This window comes from Propithecus coquereli, unplaced genomic scaffold, assembly GCF_000956105.1.
Source record: "Propithecus coquereli isolate 6110/MARCELLA unplaced genomic scaffold, Pcoq_1.0 Scaffold68, whole genome shotgun sequence".
NCBI lineage: Eukaryota > Metazoa > Chordata > Mammalia > Primates > Indriidae > Propithecus > Propithecus coquereli.
The window spans coordinates 7,244,869-7,263,166 of record NW_012152840.1 but is presented as its reverse complement, the minus strand read 5'-3'; the positions used below and the strand labels follow the sequence as shown (position 1 = coordinate 7,263,166).

The following is an 18,298-nucleotide window of genomic DNA, read 5'->3' as shown; positions in this document are numbered from 1 at the left end:
CTTCGCACCGCTTCTGCCGTCTCCGTCCGCCGAGTTCAGCGAGCCAGGACTATATAAGGGAAAGGAAGTCAGCGTTCTCTCCCTACTGTCCGCTCAGGTCTTCGACGCTGTCGGCATGTATTCCTCTCACCTTCGGCGCGGCCTCCCTTGCTCTGCAAATGGGAGGAGAGTTTCGAGTCCACCGTTCTAGGGTGGCGGCGTGGGCGGGACAGAAGGCGGAGGGATTCCGGGCGCGCGCGCTGCGGCCGCTGGCGCGGAGCTTGTGGCGCCAGAATTCGGAGCGCGGAAGAGCCTGAGCGGCTGCCGCCCAGAGCTCGGGCCCTCTCCTGCCGCTGACGCTGAGACAGCCCTGGACCGAAGATGGTGGTCCACCGCAGCAGCTTGGAGATACACGGCCACTCCGCCACCTCGGCCTCGGACTCCTTGGACCTGTCCAGCGAGTTCCTCAGCCTGGAGCAGATCGGCCGGAGGCGGCTCCGATCGGCCGGCGCCGCGCAGAAACCCGCCGTCACAGCGGCCGTGGCCCGCGTGAGTACCGGCCTGAGGCGGGCCCCTTCGGGCGGTGCCTGTGGGGACTGTCAGCGGCCAGGCACCCGGAGGGGTCGGGAGGTGGGCGGCGCAGGTCGGGGTGACAGTTGATGGGGGAGGAGTGTGATCGAGGAGAAGTAAAATGGAAGGCTTCTGAGATCAGAGCCCCAGGGGTGTGGGTCGGGTCGGAGAGATTGAGCTGACTGGTAGAGGTCTAAGCAGTTGGTTACCACCTACTTTTACGCAAGAGGAAACCGAAGCCCGCCGGAGCTGAAGTGCCGTTCGGGGCCCAGCTGTGGTTGTTTGGGCTGCCCCCGCCCCCACCTCCCTGACCGATCGCCCGGGCTCCTGCCCTAGGTTCTCATCAACCAGTGCAGGCAACGCACACTGACTGCTGACCGTTTGCGTAATAAACGTTTTAGGGGGTACGAGGATAGATTGTGGTCCAGGTTCTCTGACCTTCATTTACGATCCAAGGGGTTCCGTAATAAGAGCGCAGTGAATAATACCAGGTTGCATAATGTGCAGGGATGAAGACCAACATTTCATGTACTCTCTCTTCACTTAAGCTAAATAACAACCCTTTGCATAGTTATGATATCTGTTGGACAGATGAAGAAACGGACTCAAAAAGGTAACCAGTAAGTGGTAGATCTAAAATTGGAACTTAGGTTGTCTGCCTCCCCAAGCCTACCCTTTCTGTTATATCATGCTGCAGTTACAAACAGTGTCTATAGGGGAAGTTAGCAAGCGGGTTGAGTCCTCTCGAAAGAAGTGCTTCTCCTAGGTCAGAAGCACAGATAGGATTTTTGATGGGCTGAATTAATGCTAAGGGAGAGACCCTCTCCAGTCCCCCGCCCCCCCCAGCTGCTTAAAGAGGCATCGGTGGAGGGGACAACATTCACAAAAGGTTGGAGAAGTTGAGTATGCAACACTAGTAAAGTTAAGGCAGCAGATAATACAGTCTAGTTGGAGTGAGGATGTTAGAGTGAGGGTAGGCATGGGAGTAGGAAAAATAGGACAGGAGAGAGGATTGGGAGCTGGGAAATCAGGATGAGAGGCTAAGGGGAGATGTGTGGTGGGAATGACAAAGCTTAGTCCTCTTTAGTTCCGGCAGACGATTTTAGGGTCTTGTATTAAGGTACTTTATTATGGTCTTGTATTAAGATCGCTATATGAAATTTGTTGTCAGTGTCTCCTGTGGCCACCCCATTCTGGTTGCTTCTCTGCCAAGGGGAATGGGTTAAAAGACTAAGTCCCTTCAATCTCTGAAGTTGTGGTTCTGAATTGAAAAGACAAGTAATTTCCTGATTTTCAGGATTTGTTTCTCAGTCATGTGCAGGAATTGGCAGAGATCTGGAGAGGCCAAACACTTCTGCACTGGACTTGGTCACTTATTAACCTGTGTCCTGGAAAGCTAATTATTTCAATAAATATTGATTATAATATTCAGAATAATGCTAGATCCTGTGACCATAATGATGTATTGAATACTAGTTAAGTATATAGGTTCTTAAGAGAACTGTTAGTTTGAATCTCATCTTACCAACAATTGGTAGGTTTCTACACTTGTTGAACAGAATGATACCCACCACATAAAAAGTGAGGATTAAGTGTGATCATGCATGTAAAGAGATTAGCTGAATAGTTGGTGTATAGTTAGGACTTAGTCATTGTTAGCTATTAAGACCATAGTCAGTTTTAGTTAATGGCCATTCCATCTTTCCAGTTTCTCATTGGAAACTCTTCCCATGAGGAGTCATTCTTGACTCCTCATGTCCAGTGCTTTGGCAAATTCTATTGACATCATTTTGAAAATATTTTCAGAGTCAGACTACTTCTCCTGTCCTTCATTGTTACCATGCTGGTTCAGGCCATTATCTCTTGTGTGAATTATTAAAATAGATTTTTGATTGGCCTCCCTGTATTCCACCATATATATTATATTATGCTCTTCCCTCCTCCAACAGTCAGTTCTCAATACAGCGATTCTTTTAAAAGTGAAAACAGTTGATCACTTTTCTGCTCAAAAACTCTCTACTAGGCTGGGCACGGTGGCTCATGCCTGTAATCCTAGCACTCTGGGAAGCTGAGGTGGAGGATCACTTAAGGTCAGGAGTTCGAGATCAGCCTGGGCAAGGGCAAGACTCCCGTCTCTCTAAAAATAGGAAAATTAGCCTGTAATCCCAGCTATTTGGGAGGCTGAGACAGGCGAATGACCTGGGCCCAGAAGTCTGAAGTTGCTGTGAGCTAAACTGACGCCATGACACGCTATCCTGGGCAATGGAGCGAGGGTCCATCTCAAAAACAACAACAACAACTCTCTGGTGACTCCTTAAATAAGTAAAAGTTAAAAAGTTTATGAGCAACCCTAGCCTTTCTGCCTCCTTCCCTTTATCGCTATAATGACATCCTCTTCTACCTCTTTACAAAAAAACCCAATCCGTTCCAGCCGTGGTGATCTAGCTGCTCCTTGAATAGTGGGGTCTTTCCACTTAATTTACTTCTGCCAGGAATACTCTTTCCCTAGATATCTGCATGACCCATTCTTTTACTTACTTTTAGGTTTTTTTTTTTTTTCTTAAACTAAAAAGACAAAATCTCAGAACTTGTAGTACTTAATGCGTTTCAAGTATTGTACAAATAATAACTCAGTTCTCATAACCTTATGAGATAGGTATGATTATCCTTGTTTTGCAGATGAGAAAACAGACACAGAGGCTTAAATAACTTGCCCAGATTTACCTTGTAGTAAGCTGTAGAACTATGATTCAAATTTAGGAGTCGGTCTCCTTAAAGTCTTCGCTAACTTTTAACTTTTTCAATGATGCTTACCCTAAACACCATATTAAAATTACAATCCACTCCCCTTGACATGCCCCTTTTTCCTGCTTTATGTTCTCCTAGCACTTATCACCTTCTAATATAATCTATAATTACCTGATTTTTTGTATTTTTATCTCTCTCCAATCAGAATGGAACTGTAGGGACTTGGATTTTGACTTTTTGTTCAGCAGTGTATTCCCAACACCTAGAACATGTAGTAAATGTGTAATATTTGTTGTTGATTATCTTTGCTCTAAGGGAAACTTAGGGAACTTAGTCTAGCAGAGTAGACCTAACAGCAATATACAGAGACTACTTGCCATAAATGGCAGATTAGTGGTATTTGGTGGTTGAGCAATTAGAATGCACTCAAGTGGATGTTATAGGGTGGGAAGGATTTTTTGTTCTCACCAGGGTTCCCAGTAGGGATAACACCTTTTTGAGACAAAATACGCCTCTTTTCTGTACATCAAGGCTCCTGTGTAGACCAAATTATAATCAGAGGGTTACTTAGCATGGGATTGGATTAAAAGAAATGGGTAGTCCTCAGGGGTAATATATTCACACTGACAAAAGTTCATGAATATCAAAAATGAAACATACCTTTGTGATTGGAATACTTTCTAACCTAGGGTCTTTACATTCCATACATTTCATTGGATTATACCTTGCTTTGTTTTTTTTTTTTTTTTTTAACATCAGTCATGCATTTCAGAGACTACACTCTCTGATCACCTTGATTTTATTTGGATATTTCCTAGTCTCTTCAGGCATGAATTTATTCACAGAGCATTTCTTAGGGTGGGTTACTTTTGCAGGTGGTTAAATTTATTCATACTAATTCATTAACTTGAAGCTTTCCTAGTCTAATCTCAGCAGCTGACCTTCAAATTCTGAAGTTACTTATAGCCACGTATTTATTAACTACATTCTACTTTTGCATTTTGAATATCATCTCATTCAGCTGGCCTTATGGATTTGTGTTTTGGGATTCTTTTTTTCTGACTTGTATGGGTTCTCCGAATATTGTGGTGGTGGTGTTTTAACTTTTTTTTGTTGTTGTTTTTTAAATTTTTATTTTCATCCTACTAACCTTAGGAGTTTGGATGCCTTTTCTATGGTTTCTTTTTCCTCCAGAGTCAGAGTAGCCATTGTCTATTTCTGTACTTTCACAGGTCTGAGGCGCTTTGATTTCTGTTAATTTATGGTGGTTTCTCATGCTGAAGAGTCACTTGAGGATGGATAGCAGGGTTTTTTGGTGATGACTGTACATTACTTTTGGGTTGAGTTTACCAACATTTTTATCCTTCCATATGTTGTTAGGTACATGCTGTAGTATATAGAAGGTACTTTTTAAAAAAAATTGTATATATATTTAAAAGTCTGGAAAGATACTCCAAACTTAACACTGATGTGTATAGCATATGGGAGATTTTTGTAAACTTTTAAAAACTTTTTTATTTTTATTTTTTTAGAGACAGGGTCTTGCTCTGCCACCCAGGCTGGAGTGTAGTGGTGTGATCACAATTCACTGCCACCTCCAACTTCTGGGTCAAGTGATCCTGTTGCCTTAGCCTCCTGAGTAGCTGGGACTACAGTCATAAGCCACCGTGCCTGGCTTACTTTTTTTAAGTTTTTTTGTAGAGACAAGGTCTTACTATGTTGCCCAGGCTGGTTTTGAATCCCTGGCCTCAAATTATCCTCCTGCCTTGGCATCCCAAAGTGCTGGGATTAGAAGCATGAGCCACTGCACCCAGAAAAAATTTTTAAAAAGCATACAACAACACAGAAAAATGAAAAGTATACAGCTCAATGAAGTATCACAAAGCGTGTATAGGGAAATTTTGATATGTGACAATCAGTGGTGCTCCCTGTAGTTGGGTGACATGGCAGCTCTGTATTCAAGCATAAGGAAGAAAGGACCCTTGATTTTAGATTTAAACTTTATTTAAGAAGCAGTGAAGAGCTAGAACAGGGACCTGATGAAATAGTATTTAAGATGGATTATAGTCAACAAATCTAGAGCTTGGAAGACTAGTTAAGATTGTAATAGTAATAGCTACCACTTTGTATAACAGTTGCTATGTGCCAGCACAGGACCTAATAGACACACATACATTTGCCCTACTAAGTAATTATTACCATCCTCATTACAGATATGGAAACTAAGGCACAGAGACCTGTGTAACTTGCACAAGATTACACAGTTCTAAGTGATGTGCCAAGAATCACACCAAGGCACTCTATTTCCAGAGTTTAAGTTCTTAATGAATACATTCTATCCCGTAGACCAAAACAGAGAAAAATAGAATTTAAGTTAAGGTGGTAGTAGTAGGAATGGAGAGAAAAATACCAACTAATAGAGCAAGAGTTCTGAGAGTTGTTTGGATACAGGGGAAAAAAGACAGTGTTTCCAGCTAAAGCAGTGAACATTAGACCATTGGGAGTATTATGCCAGAGTTGGTAAGATGTTAGGACTATATATCTTTGAGGACAAACAAAAAACAGCAAAACACAAAAAGAATTAAGGAGAAGATCTGAAACAATGGCTGTATTCTAAAGATGAGAAGAAGTCGAATCATAAAACCAAGAGTATCATGTAAACCAAGGAATCAAAGCATTTAAAGAAGGAAGTCTCTTCCTGTAAGTGGCCTCAGGTGATCTGTGAAAATGGTTCGCTATTCACTTGACCCAGAAAACCCCACAAAATTATGCAAGTCAAGAGGTTCAAATCTTCGTGTTCACTTTAAGAAACTGCACAGGCCATCAAGGGTACGCATATAGGAAAAGCCACCAAGTATCTGAAAGATGTCACTTTAAAGAAACAATGTGTATCCCACGTTACAATGGTGGAGTTGGTAGGTATGCCCAGGCCAAACAGTGGGGCTGGACACAGGGTCGGTGGTTCAAAAAGTGCTAAATTTTTGTTGCACATGCTTAAAAATGCAGAGGGTAATGCTGAACTTAAGGATTTAGGTGTAGATTCTGTGGTCATTGTGCACATCCAGGTGAACGAAGCACCCAAGATGCATCTCAGAGCTTACAGAGATCATGATCGGATTAACGCATACATGAGCTCCCCCTTCCACATTGAGATGATCCTTACTGAAAAGGAACAAATTGTTCTAAAACCAGAAGTGGAGGTTGCACAGAAGAAAAAGATATCCCAGAAGAAACTGAAGAAACAAAAACTAGATGCAACATAAAATAAATGCAAATAACAGTTTGAAAAAAAAGGAAATAATCAACTCTATAGAATCAATGAGGTAGAGAAAAGGCCATCGATTGGATTTAGCTATTTGGGAGATAGTTGTGGATCTACTGAAATTGCTGTAGAGGTAGAAACCAACTTGCTGGAGTTTGTGGAATAGTTTGATGGTGAGGAATTCACCACTCTTTTGTTTTAAAGATGAAGTTAAAGAAGCATATCACAGCTATACTTGGTATAGCATGTATACCATTGTGCAAGAGAATATGCTACTCTTCAGGCTTTCAAGAAACCTTAAGTTTGGATGAGTACATTTTATAAGTCTGTATTACAGCTGTGAGGTTTTTTATTTATTTATTAGAGATAGGTTCTCATTCTGTCACTCAGAATGGAGTCCAGTGGCAGCGATCATAGCTTGCTTGCAACCTCCAACTCCCAGGGTGAAGCAATCCTCCTGGCTCAGCCTCCAGAGTAGGTAGGGCTATAGGCACGTACCACCACACCTGGCCAATTTTTAGATTTTTGGTAGAGATAGGATCTTGCTGTCGCTCAGGCTAGTCACAAACTCCTGCCCTCAAGCAATCTTCCTGCCTCCCAAAGTGCTAGGATTACAGGTGTGAACCATGCTGCCCAGCTCAACACTGAGCATCTTTTTATGTCTTTATTGCAATCTGCATATCTTTTTTGGAGAAATGCCTATTGAAGTCCTTTGCTCAGTTTTGACTTGTTTGCTTTTTTTGTTATTGAAATATAGGAGCTCTTTATATATTCTAGATATCAGCCTCTTATCAGATAAATGATTTGCAAATATTTTATTCTGTATGTCGCCTTTTCACTCTTGATCCTATCCTTTTTTGCGCAAAAGTTTTTGATTTCGATGAAATCCAGCTTATCTATTTTTTTGTTGTCTGTGCTTTTGATGTCATATCTAAGAAATCATTGCCATGTCCAGTGTCATGAAGTTTCCCCCCTATGTTTTCTCCCAAGAATTCCTAAATTGTTTTTTAGCTCTATATTCTCTTGTACAATTTTAAGTTACCATCTAAGGTTTCCCCCCATTGGTTTAAATAAAATAGTTTCGAAGGATATAATTTCTATCATCTTTTGATATTGACATTACAAAGAATAAAACTATTATATCCGACTTTTATGTGTATCCACTGGAATCTGAAAACCATAGTTATTTGATACGTCGTGTAACATTAAAAAATAATACCACGAACAAGCTCTTTTAACAATCAAAAAGTTTGTGTCTTTTGTTTTCACTTTTTAAATTTGCATTTTCAATCCACTTAACCCACAACACTTTATGTCAACATATATTTTTCCTATACAAGCTATTTATTTGAAATGCCGACTGTATGTAGGATAAAGTCAGTGTTTCATGCTTATCAGTAACAGTGGAAAAATAGAACCAGTGAAAACCTCTGTACAACTGTAATGGTAATCAAAAGAGAATTGCACTGTCTTGTAGTGCTTCACAAAGACGAATTCAGGTTTAGAGGTACCTAATAAAAATACTGTATGTTTCTTTATGTAAAACTAGGGAGGCATCAGCCTCCCTAGTAGCTGTGACTACAGACGTATATACAATTGAATTGTAAATAAGTTTTACAAAGTACTGCCTATGCATGTCGTAGAAAACACTTGCATAGGACATGAAATCAGTTTAAGAAAAATTTCTGAGCCTTAGAAGGCTTCTGAGCTCCAAGAAATAAAATTTTTATGGATTGAGTTATTATATAATTATTAATATTCAGTCAATCAAGATAGCAAAAACATCCATTTTGATTTTAATTGATTAAACATAGAAAGATTTTATTACATCTCATATGGTTAAAGTTCCCTTAACCACCCAAGTAGTTCTTGTGTCTGTGGATGTATATTTGGTTTTTTTTTGCTTTGTTTTTTGAGACAGTCTCACTCTCTGAGACTAGAGTGCAGTGGTGTCAATATATAGCTCACTGTACCCTCAAACTCCTGGGCTCAAGTGATCCTCCTGCATCAGCCTCCCTAGTAGCTGTGACTACAGACTTATGCCACCACACCCGGCTAATTTTCTTTCCATTTTTTGGTAGAGATGGGGTCTCTCACTCTTGCTCAGGCTGGTCTCAAACTCCTGACCTCAAGCCATCCTCCCTCAGCCTCCCAGAATGCTAGGATTACAGGCATGAGCAACCACACTCAGCCTTGTGGATATATCTTAGTTATTGCTGATGACAGCGTTCTGCATCAGTTCCATTAGAAACATTTGTCATAGAAATAAGTAGATAGTAATGAAAGGAGTTTTGTTTAGCAATGTCACTCCGTTTTTCTGGTTTACACATCAAAAATCATTTGCCAAAAATTATTTTTAATGGTCTCTTAGCTTTATTAGAGCTCCTTGCAATTTTGTTGAAAGCAAAGAATTGGAAACCACCTAACAAGGGAAAGGATTTGTTGCCTTGCTTAGTCATTCAGTTTCTTAACACCTACACCAGTGTGCTTTGGCTTTAGAAAGGTTTTTAACACCTTGAAGCAGTCCATAGTAATAAGATTCAGAACAGACGAGAGATAAAACTTTCTTTTTTAATGGGAGAAAGACGAATGGTATGTCCTGTGTCTTCTCAGCCTGACCAGTTTTAAGAAAAAGTACATTTGGAAGTTGAAAATCTGGAAATATATTCCCTTAAAATATTCCTTGAGAAGTCTTATGTTACACTACACTGATCTAAGATGTAAGTGTTGTTTTAAAAATAATATGCCACCTAAAGTATAGGTATTCTTTTTTCAAACATCCTTAAATTTAGGTACAGTGATAAAGGTGGTGACAAATCATATGTATAATTTAATATTTTATGAAGTACCCATCTAATGTTTACAGAAATACTTGTATAAAATATCTTTATTTTACTTGTGAACAACCAAATGTATTGTACTCAAAACAAAAATAAATGACAGGGTAAAACTAGCCTGAAAAGGGGGGTGCAGAGATTCAAATGTTTTATTTTTTTTTTCTAAAACACTGCCTGTTTTTCAAAAACGATCAATTTTCAGAGTTGTAAGGCATAGAATTCCAGAGTCATTAAGTATTCTAATGTACTTATTTATATGATTTCAGAGATTGTGTGTGTGAACTTTTGAATACTTTATGACAGAACCTCAGAAGCTCATAAAGCAGCCTAAGAGAGTCTACTAAAATAAATTTACATAGAGTTCTGTGGCTTTTACAATGGATTAACATACCTAAACAGTTTTTTTTTCCATGTTTTTTTCTTTCTTTTTTTTTTCTTTTTTCCTTTTTTTGTTTTTTGTTCTTTTTTTCCTGTCCTGAAATAATACAAGCATCTAGACGGTTTTTGAATTTAGTTGTTGCATTATCTCAAACAAGCAAAATATATGGTAATAACTCCTTTTTGCCAAGCTAAAATTACAATTCTTTTTTTTTAAAATTTATTATATTTTATTGAGACAGAATCTTGCTATGTTGCCCAGGCTGCTCTCGAGCAATTTTCCTACCTCAGCCTCCTGAGTACCTGGGATTATAGGCAAAATTACAGTTCTAATTGTCAAGTTATTTTAAGGTTGCTGCCAGTGGTTAGGTGACAATGTTTTGTTGTGTGTATTTTTCTTAGGTGTTTCTAATTTCTGTAACCTTAAAATAAATGAGTACCTGCTATTGTCAACTATTATGATTTTATCAATATTGGAAAACTCTCTCTAGACTACTTGCTATGAAATAGTTATGAACTACTTGTTATGAACTACAATCAGTAAATCTTATATTAGCTATTTCATAAACATCACTGTTATTTGTTTATCATGAAATGATTATTTTAGATATTAACTGTTATAGTTTCTTGGTGATGCAAAATGATTCTGCACAAAAAGCAATTGTGTTACTAACTTGTAATCGGAGAAAACTTAGGAGGACTTTAAATTTGAGGTTTTGACTAAAAAACTTAGAAACTTAGAGGGCTTTCTTAATTTTTCTTAAAGGATGGGTCTTCAGTTAAGGAAGTCGAAACCTACCACCGGACACGTGCTTTAAGGTCTTTGAGAAAAAATGCACAGAATTCTTCAGATTCTAGTTTTGATAAGAATATGGAAGTAACGGAGAATCATGCTAATGGCAGGCATTTTACAAGGTAATGCGAGATGCTTGAACACTAATTCAAAATAGTTTTGCAGCAGTAATTTAGGATTTGCATTTAATTTTTAAAGTGTATTTTTGACTGGTTATCAAGATTCTAGGGTTATAAAATGTAATTTATTTGAAGTGAAATTACTACAAATGAATATTATTAAATTAAAAATTAATTTGTATTCATTCAGGTTTGTTTTTATTTTCTTGTTCAAAAATATTATTTGTGCTATGTATGAGTGTAACTGACAAGGTTGGCTGATGCAGGGTAGGTTCTCTTAAGTATTTGAGTATCGAAAGAGACTTTATGTGACTGTAACTAGCTTGTGATGTGATTCTGCTTCAAAGTCTACACAAAGCCTTTGTTCAAAATAGTAATTCTATTTCTGATTGCTTGCTATAAAATTTTTCATCAATTTTGAGCCATTTATGAGTTTCTGTGTGTTTCAAAAGCAGTCTTCACAAAGAAGGGAGAACATGTGTTTTTTTATTTTGTTTTGTTTTGGTTTGGTTTTCTTTTTAGTCTAATGGAACTAGATACTTTATACATATTAAATTTCTTTTCTTAAGAACCCTGAAGTAGGTGGCATGAATCCCATTTTAATACTCCAGCAATCAATTTCAGTGGATTAGTTAGTGTGGCTAAGTTGATGGAACTTTGTTTGGTTCAGGGCAGATTTAAATCTAAGTTAAATTAGCTTAAAACCTTTGCTTTCCCCACTTCAGTGGGCCTAACATAAATGGAGGAAAGCCTCAATTAGAGTAAAATTTGTTTGACGAAGTAATTGGTTTTACAATTCTTCTCATGAATACATTATTTGTAGTGTGTACAACCCTCCTACTCTTAAATAGAATTTTGATTCTTATTTTGTATAGCATATTTTCTAGATAAGTGAGGTTATACTCTTTAAAGTTTCTGAGCTTTAAAATTTTTTTTCAGTTAATCAGTCCTTTATCATATATTTTAAAATTTGCATTTTATTTCATCCATTATTTAGGCAGTGTTTACTACTGTATTTCATGCAATCCTCTGTATCAGCAGTTGAAATACATGACATTGTTTTATAAGACACTGGGAAAAAAGCCACTGACAGTGAACTGACATGCCATCAATTGTAGGACACATTCCAATTTCAGAGATGTTAAAATGGGGGAGAATTTACAACTTTTAGAATCAAGAAATACAATATAAGCTAGCCCAGTATTTCTAAAATTTAAAGACTTCAGTTCTATTCTTGGGAGGGTGAGGGAGTGATCTATGAATTTTCTACGAAAATTTTTAAATTATCTTTCATGATCTGAAAAAATAAACATTCTGGTTCATGTAAATTGCTACCTTGCAGAGAATTGCCGTAAAATTTCAGGCCGTACATTTGTGTTTACAGTTAAATTGGCACCGAGTAGTACTGCTCTAGTTATCTCAGGTTAATGAGATAAGAACAGAGTCTGAACTTAATACATAAATGATGCATACACTTCCAAAAGAAGGCCACATGATGTCATATGACATGGGGGATGAGTTAAGTCATCATGGTACACAGCAGTACATAAGAAACATGATACATAACATGCCAAAGTCAAGAGAAAATGATACCACAATCACTTGCCAAATGACTGTTTCATTTTAGCAAAACTTCATATTATGTTAATATTTTTGATAGTTTCATAGTTTTATTTGTATAAAACTTATAAATGAACTTATATCTAGTTTGGCTTTACATAGTCATAGAAAAAATTTAATGTTGGAAGTCCTCAGTTTTTACCTTTAAAAGAATCTGTGCGGTGGCTGACGCCTATAATCCTAGCACTCTGGGAGGCCAAGGCAGGAGGATTGTTTGAGCTCAGGAGTTCGAGACCAGCCTGAACAAGAGCGAGACCCCGCCTCTACTAAAATTAGGAAGAAATTAATCGGCCAACTAAAAATATATAGAAAAAATTAGCTGGGCATGGTGGTGCATGCCTGTAGTCCCAGCGACTCAGGAGGCTGAGGCAGAAGGATCGCTTGAGCCCAGGAGTTTGAGGTTGCTGTGAGCTAGGCTAACGCCATGGCACTCACTCTAGCCCGGGCAAAAGAGTGAGACTCTGTCTCAAAAAAAAAAAAAAAAAAAGAATCTGTGCATTTTTCAAGTTTGTGAAACATTATGCTGGCCTTTATGGTAGAAAGGTATTAAGGGATTATATTAAAATGGGTGCTTTTTGATCTGGATTTAAAGATGAATGATTTGGTATTTTTAATTAGATTCCTTCTAAAGTATGTTTAATTACCATCTTTTTAATTAGTTTTTTCTTAATAACAGCTTTATTGATATATAAATCATATAAAATTCATAATTTTAAAGCATGCAATTCAATGGCTTTAGTATATTGATAGTATTGAGCAACCATCACTACTATCTAATTTCAGAATGTTTTCATCACCCCAAAAATAAACCCTGTGCCCATTAGCTCTCCCTGTCCTCCCCCAAGATTAGTGCTTGGGAAGCACTAATCTTTCTGCCTGTATGGCTTTGACTATTCTAGACGTGTCATATGAATGGAATCATATAATATATGGCCTTTTGTATCTGGCTTCTTTCACTTGGTATAATGTTTTCAGGGTTCATTTATATTGTGATATCTATTAGTACTTAGTTCTTTTTATTGTCGAATGAGATTACACTGTATGGATATACCATGTTTTGTTTATTCTTTCATCACTTGGTGGGCATTTGGAGTGTTCCCACTTTTTGGCTATTGTGAATAATGATATGAATGTAGGTGTACAAATTTTCTTTTTTTTTTTTTTGAGACAGAGTCTGGCTCTGTTGCCCGGGCTAGAGTGCTGTGGCGTCAGCCTAGCTCACTGCAACCTCAAACTCCTGGGCTCAAGCGATCCTCCTGCGTCAGCCTCCCAAGTAGCTGGGACTACAGGCATGCCCCGCCATGCCCGGCTAATTTTTTCTATATATATATATTTTTAGTTGTCCAGATCATTTCGCTCTATATTTTAGTAGAGACGGGGTCTCGCTCTTGTTCAGGCTGGTCTCGAACCCCTGACCATGGGCGATCCATCCGCCTCGGCCTCCCAGAGTGCTAGGATTACAGGCGTGAGCCACAGTGCCCGGCCAGGTGTACTAATTTTCATGTGGATGTAGATTTTCAATTCTTTTGGGTATTTACCTAGTAGTGGAATTATTGGGTCAAATACTAGCACTGACATTTTGAGGACCTGCCAAACTGTTTTCCAAAGCAACTACACCATTTACATTCTCACCAGAAATGCATGAGGGTTGCAGTTTCTCCACATCCTCGCCAACACTTGTCATAATCTGTCATTTTGGTGTTAGCCATTTTAATGGGTGTGAAGTATCTCATTTGGTTCTGCTTTGCCTTTCCCTGATGGCTAATAATGTTGAGTATTGTTTTATGTGCTTATTGGCCATTTGTCTTCTATGGAAAATAATTCCAATATAAAAATCCTCTCCCTGTATTCAAGTCGTTATTACAAATACTGTTTATTATTTTATATAGTAGTAACATCAGTATCTTTTTGTATAAGGCTTTTATAAAATGGCCTACAGTATTTTTGAGTTCTGCTTTATGTACTTTTCCTGTTTCACTATTCACTATTTCCCTTTTCACTATTATCCATATATATGCCTGAGTGTAGTAAACTCTTTACTTCCTTCCTATTCGTTTTACCATTTGTTTTCAATCTATTTGGGGCTCCAAGACTAGAGGATCAGGATTGTTATAAAAATACAGAAAGATATGAATGACTGTGCTATAAGGGCAGGATCTGTAGACTTCTTAGATCCTGGGGTTCTTAACTAGGGTCCAGTGATTATGGGTGATCTTTAGGGGTGCACGAAACCTCTGAAGTAATGTTTAAACGTGTAAAGTATATGCAGTTTTCTAGATCAAAGATCCATAGCTTTCAACAGATTGACAGGGTTGACAAAGTCCAGCTGCCTGTTTTTGTAAATAGCTTCGTTGGAACACAGCCGTGCCCATTCATTTTGTCTTTGTATGGCTGCTTTCACCCTACTATGCCAGGTAGTTGTGACAGATTTTGTGGCTCACAAGCCTAAAAAAATAAACTATCCAACAATTTAAGACAAGTTTACCAAGGATAAAATGCCTCCCTTCCCCTGCAAGCAAAAAGAAAAAAAGGAAAAGAAAAATACTGCTTTAATCATTGTGTACCTAGCATCTAAGAGGGGCCTAGTTTATAAAATGTATAGATCTACATGGTGTGGAGGGAGGGGCTTCTTTATGAGAAAAGTCGATGAGCCTATGACTGAACTAAGCCTTGACCTGTAGGTGGATTGCTCAAAGGTCTTACTGGTTTGTACTTATGTTCCAAGAGAGGTAAGGAATTCACGATGGCTCACATTGTTGTGAGAATATGAGAAGATATGAGAATATCTTATCCTCTGGATAAGATGGTTTTATTTTATTTTATTTGAAATTCCACATATAAACCAGGCTACTTGCAAATAGTTTGATACGTAGGCTGATTAATAGATATAGAATGTCCAAGTATGGAAAACTGAGTCACTAAAAATAAGTTAATGAGACATACTGTTTTGTTTGCTCAGTGGATTTTTTGGAAAAAAAGATGAGGGGGGTATTTTATTTTAAGGCTTGGAAAGTGTTCTTTCCAATTCAGGGATGCTGTCTGCCAGTTTGTAGGTGGAATATCTGATTCACAAATGGGACTGTTTCTACATATGAATAATAATAATGCATGTCATGTAGAGATTGTATCCAAAGATGCTCTTAAAAGGCAATTAACTTACCACTAAGGGGCATTAGATTTGATTATAGTTAACAAATTCCTCAAGGATATGGGACTCCTATATCGTTGTGGGGTAAAATTCATCTTGTTTTTGCTCAGTGTTTACTTAGTTCAACTATACTTAAATACTTAGGCTAAGGATTTAATTTCTTGTTTCAAGTAAGATACTTGGATTTGATTAATTCTGTTTAGCTGAGAGTTAGTGCATATATCACTGAACTGCAAAACAGGGTTCTTAGACTTTGTGTAACCATAACTTATGTAAGTATAGATATTCTCAAGCTTTGTTGTTTTTTTCAGTGTTTTTTAGGTTTTCGGGTATCTGAGTATTTACTCTCCAGGCTGATTTAACTTTTTTTCATGGTTTATGGTATTATGAAATGTAGATTTTAAAGTTACATCAATTATTTTAAATTATTTAACATATTTTTTTCATATAGGCAGTTGGCCAGACAGCAGGCTGATAAAAAAAAAGAAGAGTGCAAAGAAGGTATGTAACGTTAAAGGCATTTCAGATTTTTAAAACATGTAACTAATATTTTGTTTACATGTTTATTGAGGTACATACAATAAATGGTACATATTTAAAGTGTAGAATTTCTTAGGTTTTTTTTTTTTTTTTTTGATACAGAGTTTCACTCTGTTGCCCTGGCTAGAATGAGTGCCATGGCGTCAGCCTAGCTCACAGCAACCTCAAACTCCTGGGCTCAAGCAATCCTACTGCCTCAGCCTCCTGAGTCGCTGGGACCACAGGCATGCGCCACCATGCCTGGCTATTTTTTTCTGTATATTTTTAGTTATTCAGATCATTTCTTTCTATTTTTAGTAGAGACAGGGTCTCGCTCTTGTTCAGGCTGGTCTCGAATTCCTGAGCGCAAACAATCCGCCCGCCTCGGCCTCCCAGAGTGCTAGGATTACAGGCGTGAGCCACTGCGCCCGGCCGAATTTCTTAGGTTTTGATATCAGTATATGCTGCAAAATCATTACCCTCAAAAGTTTCCTCAAGCCCCTTTATAATTTCTCCTGGCTCTTCCAGCTCCTCTCCTTGCTGTCCAGCTCACCCCCATCCCCCACTCCTGACTCCTGAGAAAATAAATAGTTTCATTGAAACACAGCCATGCCCATTTATTTTAGAATCTGATTTTCGTCACCATAGATTAGTTTGTATTATCTAGAATTTTATATAAATGGAATCATGTAGTATGCATTCTTTTTTGTCTGGCTTCTTTCACTCAGGATAATTATTATGAGTATAAACCATGTCATTGCTTTTTGTTGCCGAGTAATATTCCATTATATGGATATACCACAATTTGTTTTTCTCTTCATCTTTTGGTGAATTTGGGTTGTTTCTGGTTTGGGGCTATCACAAAGCTGCTTTGAACATTTGTGTATCACTCTTTTTATTGCATATCTTTCCTCTTCTCTTGGGAGTGGAAGGGCTGGATCATGTGGTAGGTATATGTCATAACTTTATTTTGTTTTCTAATGTTTTTAGGAAAGCTAAGTTTAAGACACTATAATTTTGTTACGTGAAAGTGTAGCTTTTCAATTCTTCATTTTATAATTGTTTCATAAACACTGTTATTTCAAATTTTTCTATTTATTTTTATGTATGCACCTATGAAGACAAAGTGATTCCAGTTATTCGGTCATTGAGGACTAGAAATATTGTTCAAACTACAGGCCACTTGCACGAAGAGAATGGTGATGTTGAAGTGCGCCGCAGTTGCAGGATTAGAAGTCGTTATAATACTGTAAACCAGTCTGTGCTATTTGACAAACTTATAACAAAGTAAGTGAAAGTGCCTTAGATTAAAGATGATTTATCTGGCAGAAATTTTTTTGTTGGGGAGGGATCATGAAATTCGACCAGCCTGAATATTTAATGCATGTAGTTTATGTAAAGCATAAAGGAAAATGATTATTTGAGGTCTTTGTAATAATTCTGTATGTTTAAATTCTTGGAAAGAAATTTTAAAATATTTTTACACAAGTAAATGCTGCTTATAGAAATATTTTAAACTCTAACACTGAAATATTGCAACAGAAGAAAAATTAAGTTTTTAAAAATCTGTTCTTTTAAAATTTTAGCATATATTTATATCATTTTTTTTTAAAGCACCGCTGAAGCTGTACTTCAAAAAATGGATGACATGAAGAAAATGCATAGACAGCAAATGAGAGAACTCGAAGACTTCAGAGTGTTTAATGAAACAGAAGAAGTAAATATATTTTTCTGTTAAGGGGATGATTTAATCTGCAGTTTAATCTTTTTCGGTGGTACCTAATTCATTTTTGGTTAAATTAGTCATCACTTTGTCCAGCATTTCTTTGATCAATCACTAGTTACTGCTAGAGTTATAAGAGTTTACAGCTGTAAATATCTTCATTTTAAGCAAGATTGGAGGATCCTGCTGAATTTTTTAATGAATAGATACTAAATGTTAATGACTTTTATTTAAACATTTTTAGGGCAATCTTAATATGTACACAAGAGGAAAACAAAAAGGTATTCAAAGAACTGATGAAGAAACAACTGATAATCAAGAAGGCAGTGTGGGTTAGTCTTTTCTCTTGTTCTGTCTTCTGGGTTTGAGTTTAAGAACTTTATTTAGCAGGAAATAGCCTTTTTATTTAGAAATTGTGACATTTATGGTAGTTTGTAACAGATCAGACTATTAATAATAATTTAAAAGAAAAAAGTGGGGGCAGGGAAGAGCTTAAAAGGATGGTATGTCTTTTCTCTTGTTCTGTCTTCTGGGTTTGAGTTTAAGAACTTTATTTAGCAGGAAATAGCCTTTTTATTTAGAAATTATGACATTTATGGTAG

At 37.5% G+C, this 18,298-nt stretch overlaps 1 protein-coding gene and 1 pseudogene across 1 annotated transcript in view; both read left to right on the top strand.

Moving 5' to 3' along the window:
- Positions 1-360: 360 nt before the first annotated feature.
- Positions 361-18,298, top strand: part of ATAD2 (ATPase family, AAA domain containing 2) — a 75,459-nt gene continuing 57,521 nt past the window's right edge. The window contains exons 1-6 of the mRNA XM_012660796.1: positions 361-528; positions 10,541-10,689; positions 15,906-15,955; positions 17,095-17,260; positions 17,588-17,690; positions 17,941-18,028. Of these exons, the coding sequence (XP_012516250.1) occupies positions 361-528; positions 10,541-10,689; positions 15,906-15,955; positions 17,095-17,260; positions 17,588-17,690; positions 17,941-18,028 (724 nt within the window). The remainder of the gene's footprint in view (positions 529-10,540; positions 10,690-15,905; positions 15,956-17,094; positions 17,261-17,587; positions 17,691-17,940; positions 18,029-18,298) is intronic.
- Positions 6,025-6,560, top strand: LOC105823549 (annotated as a pseudogene).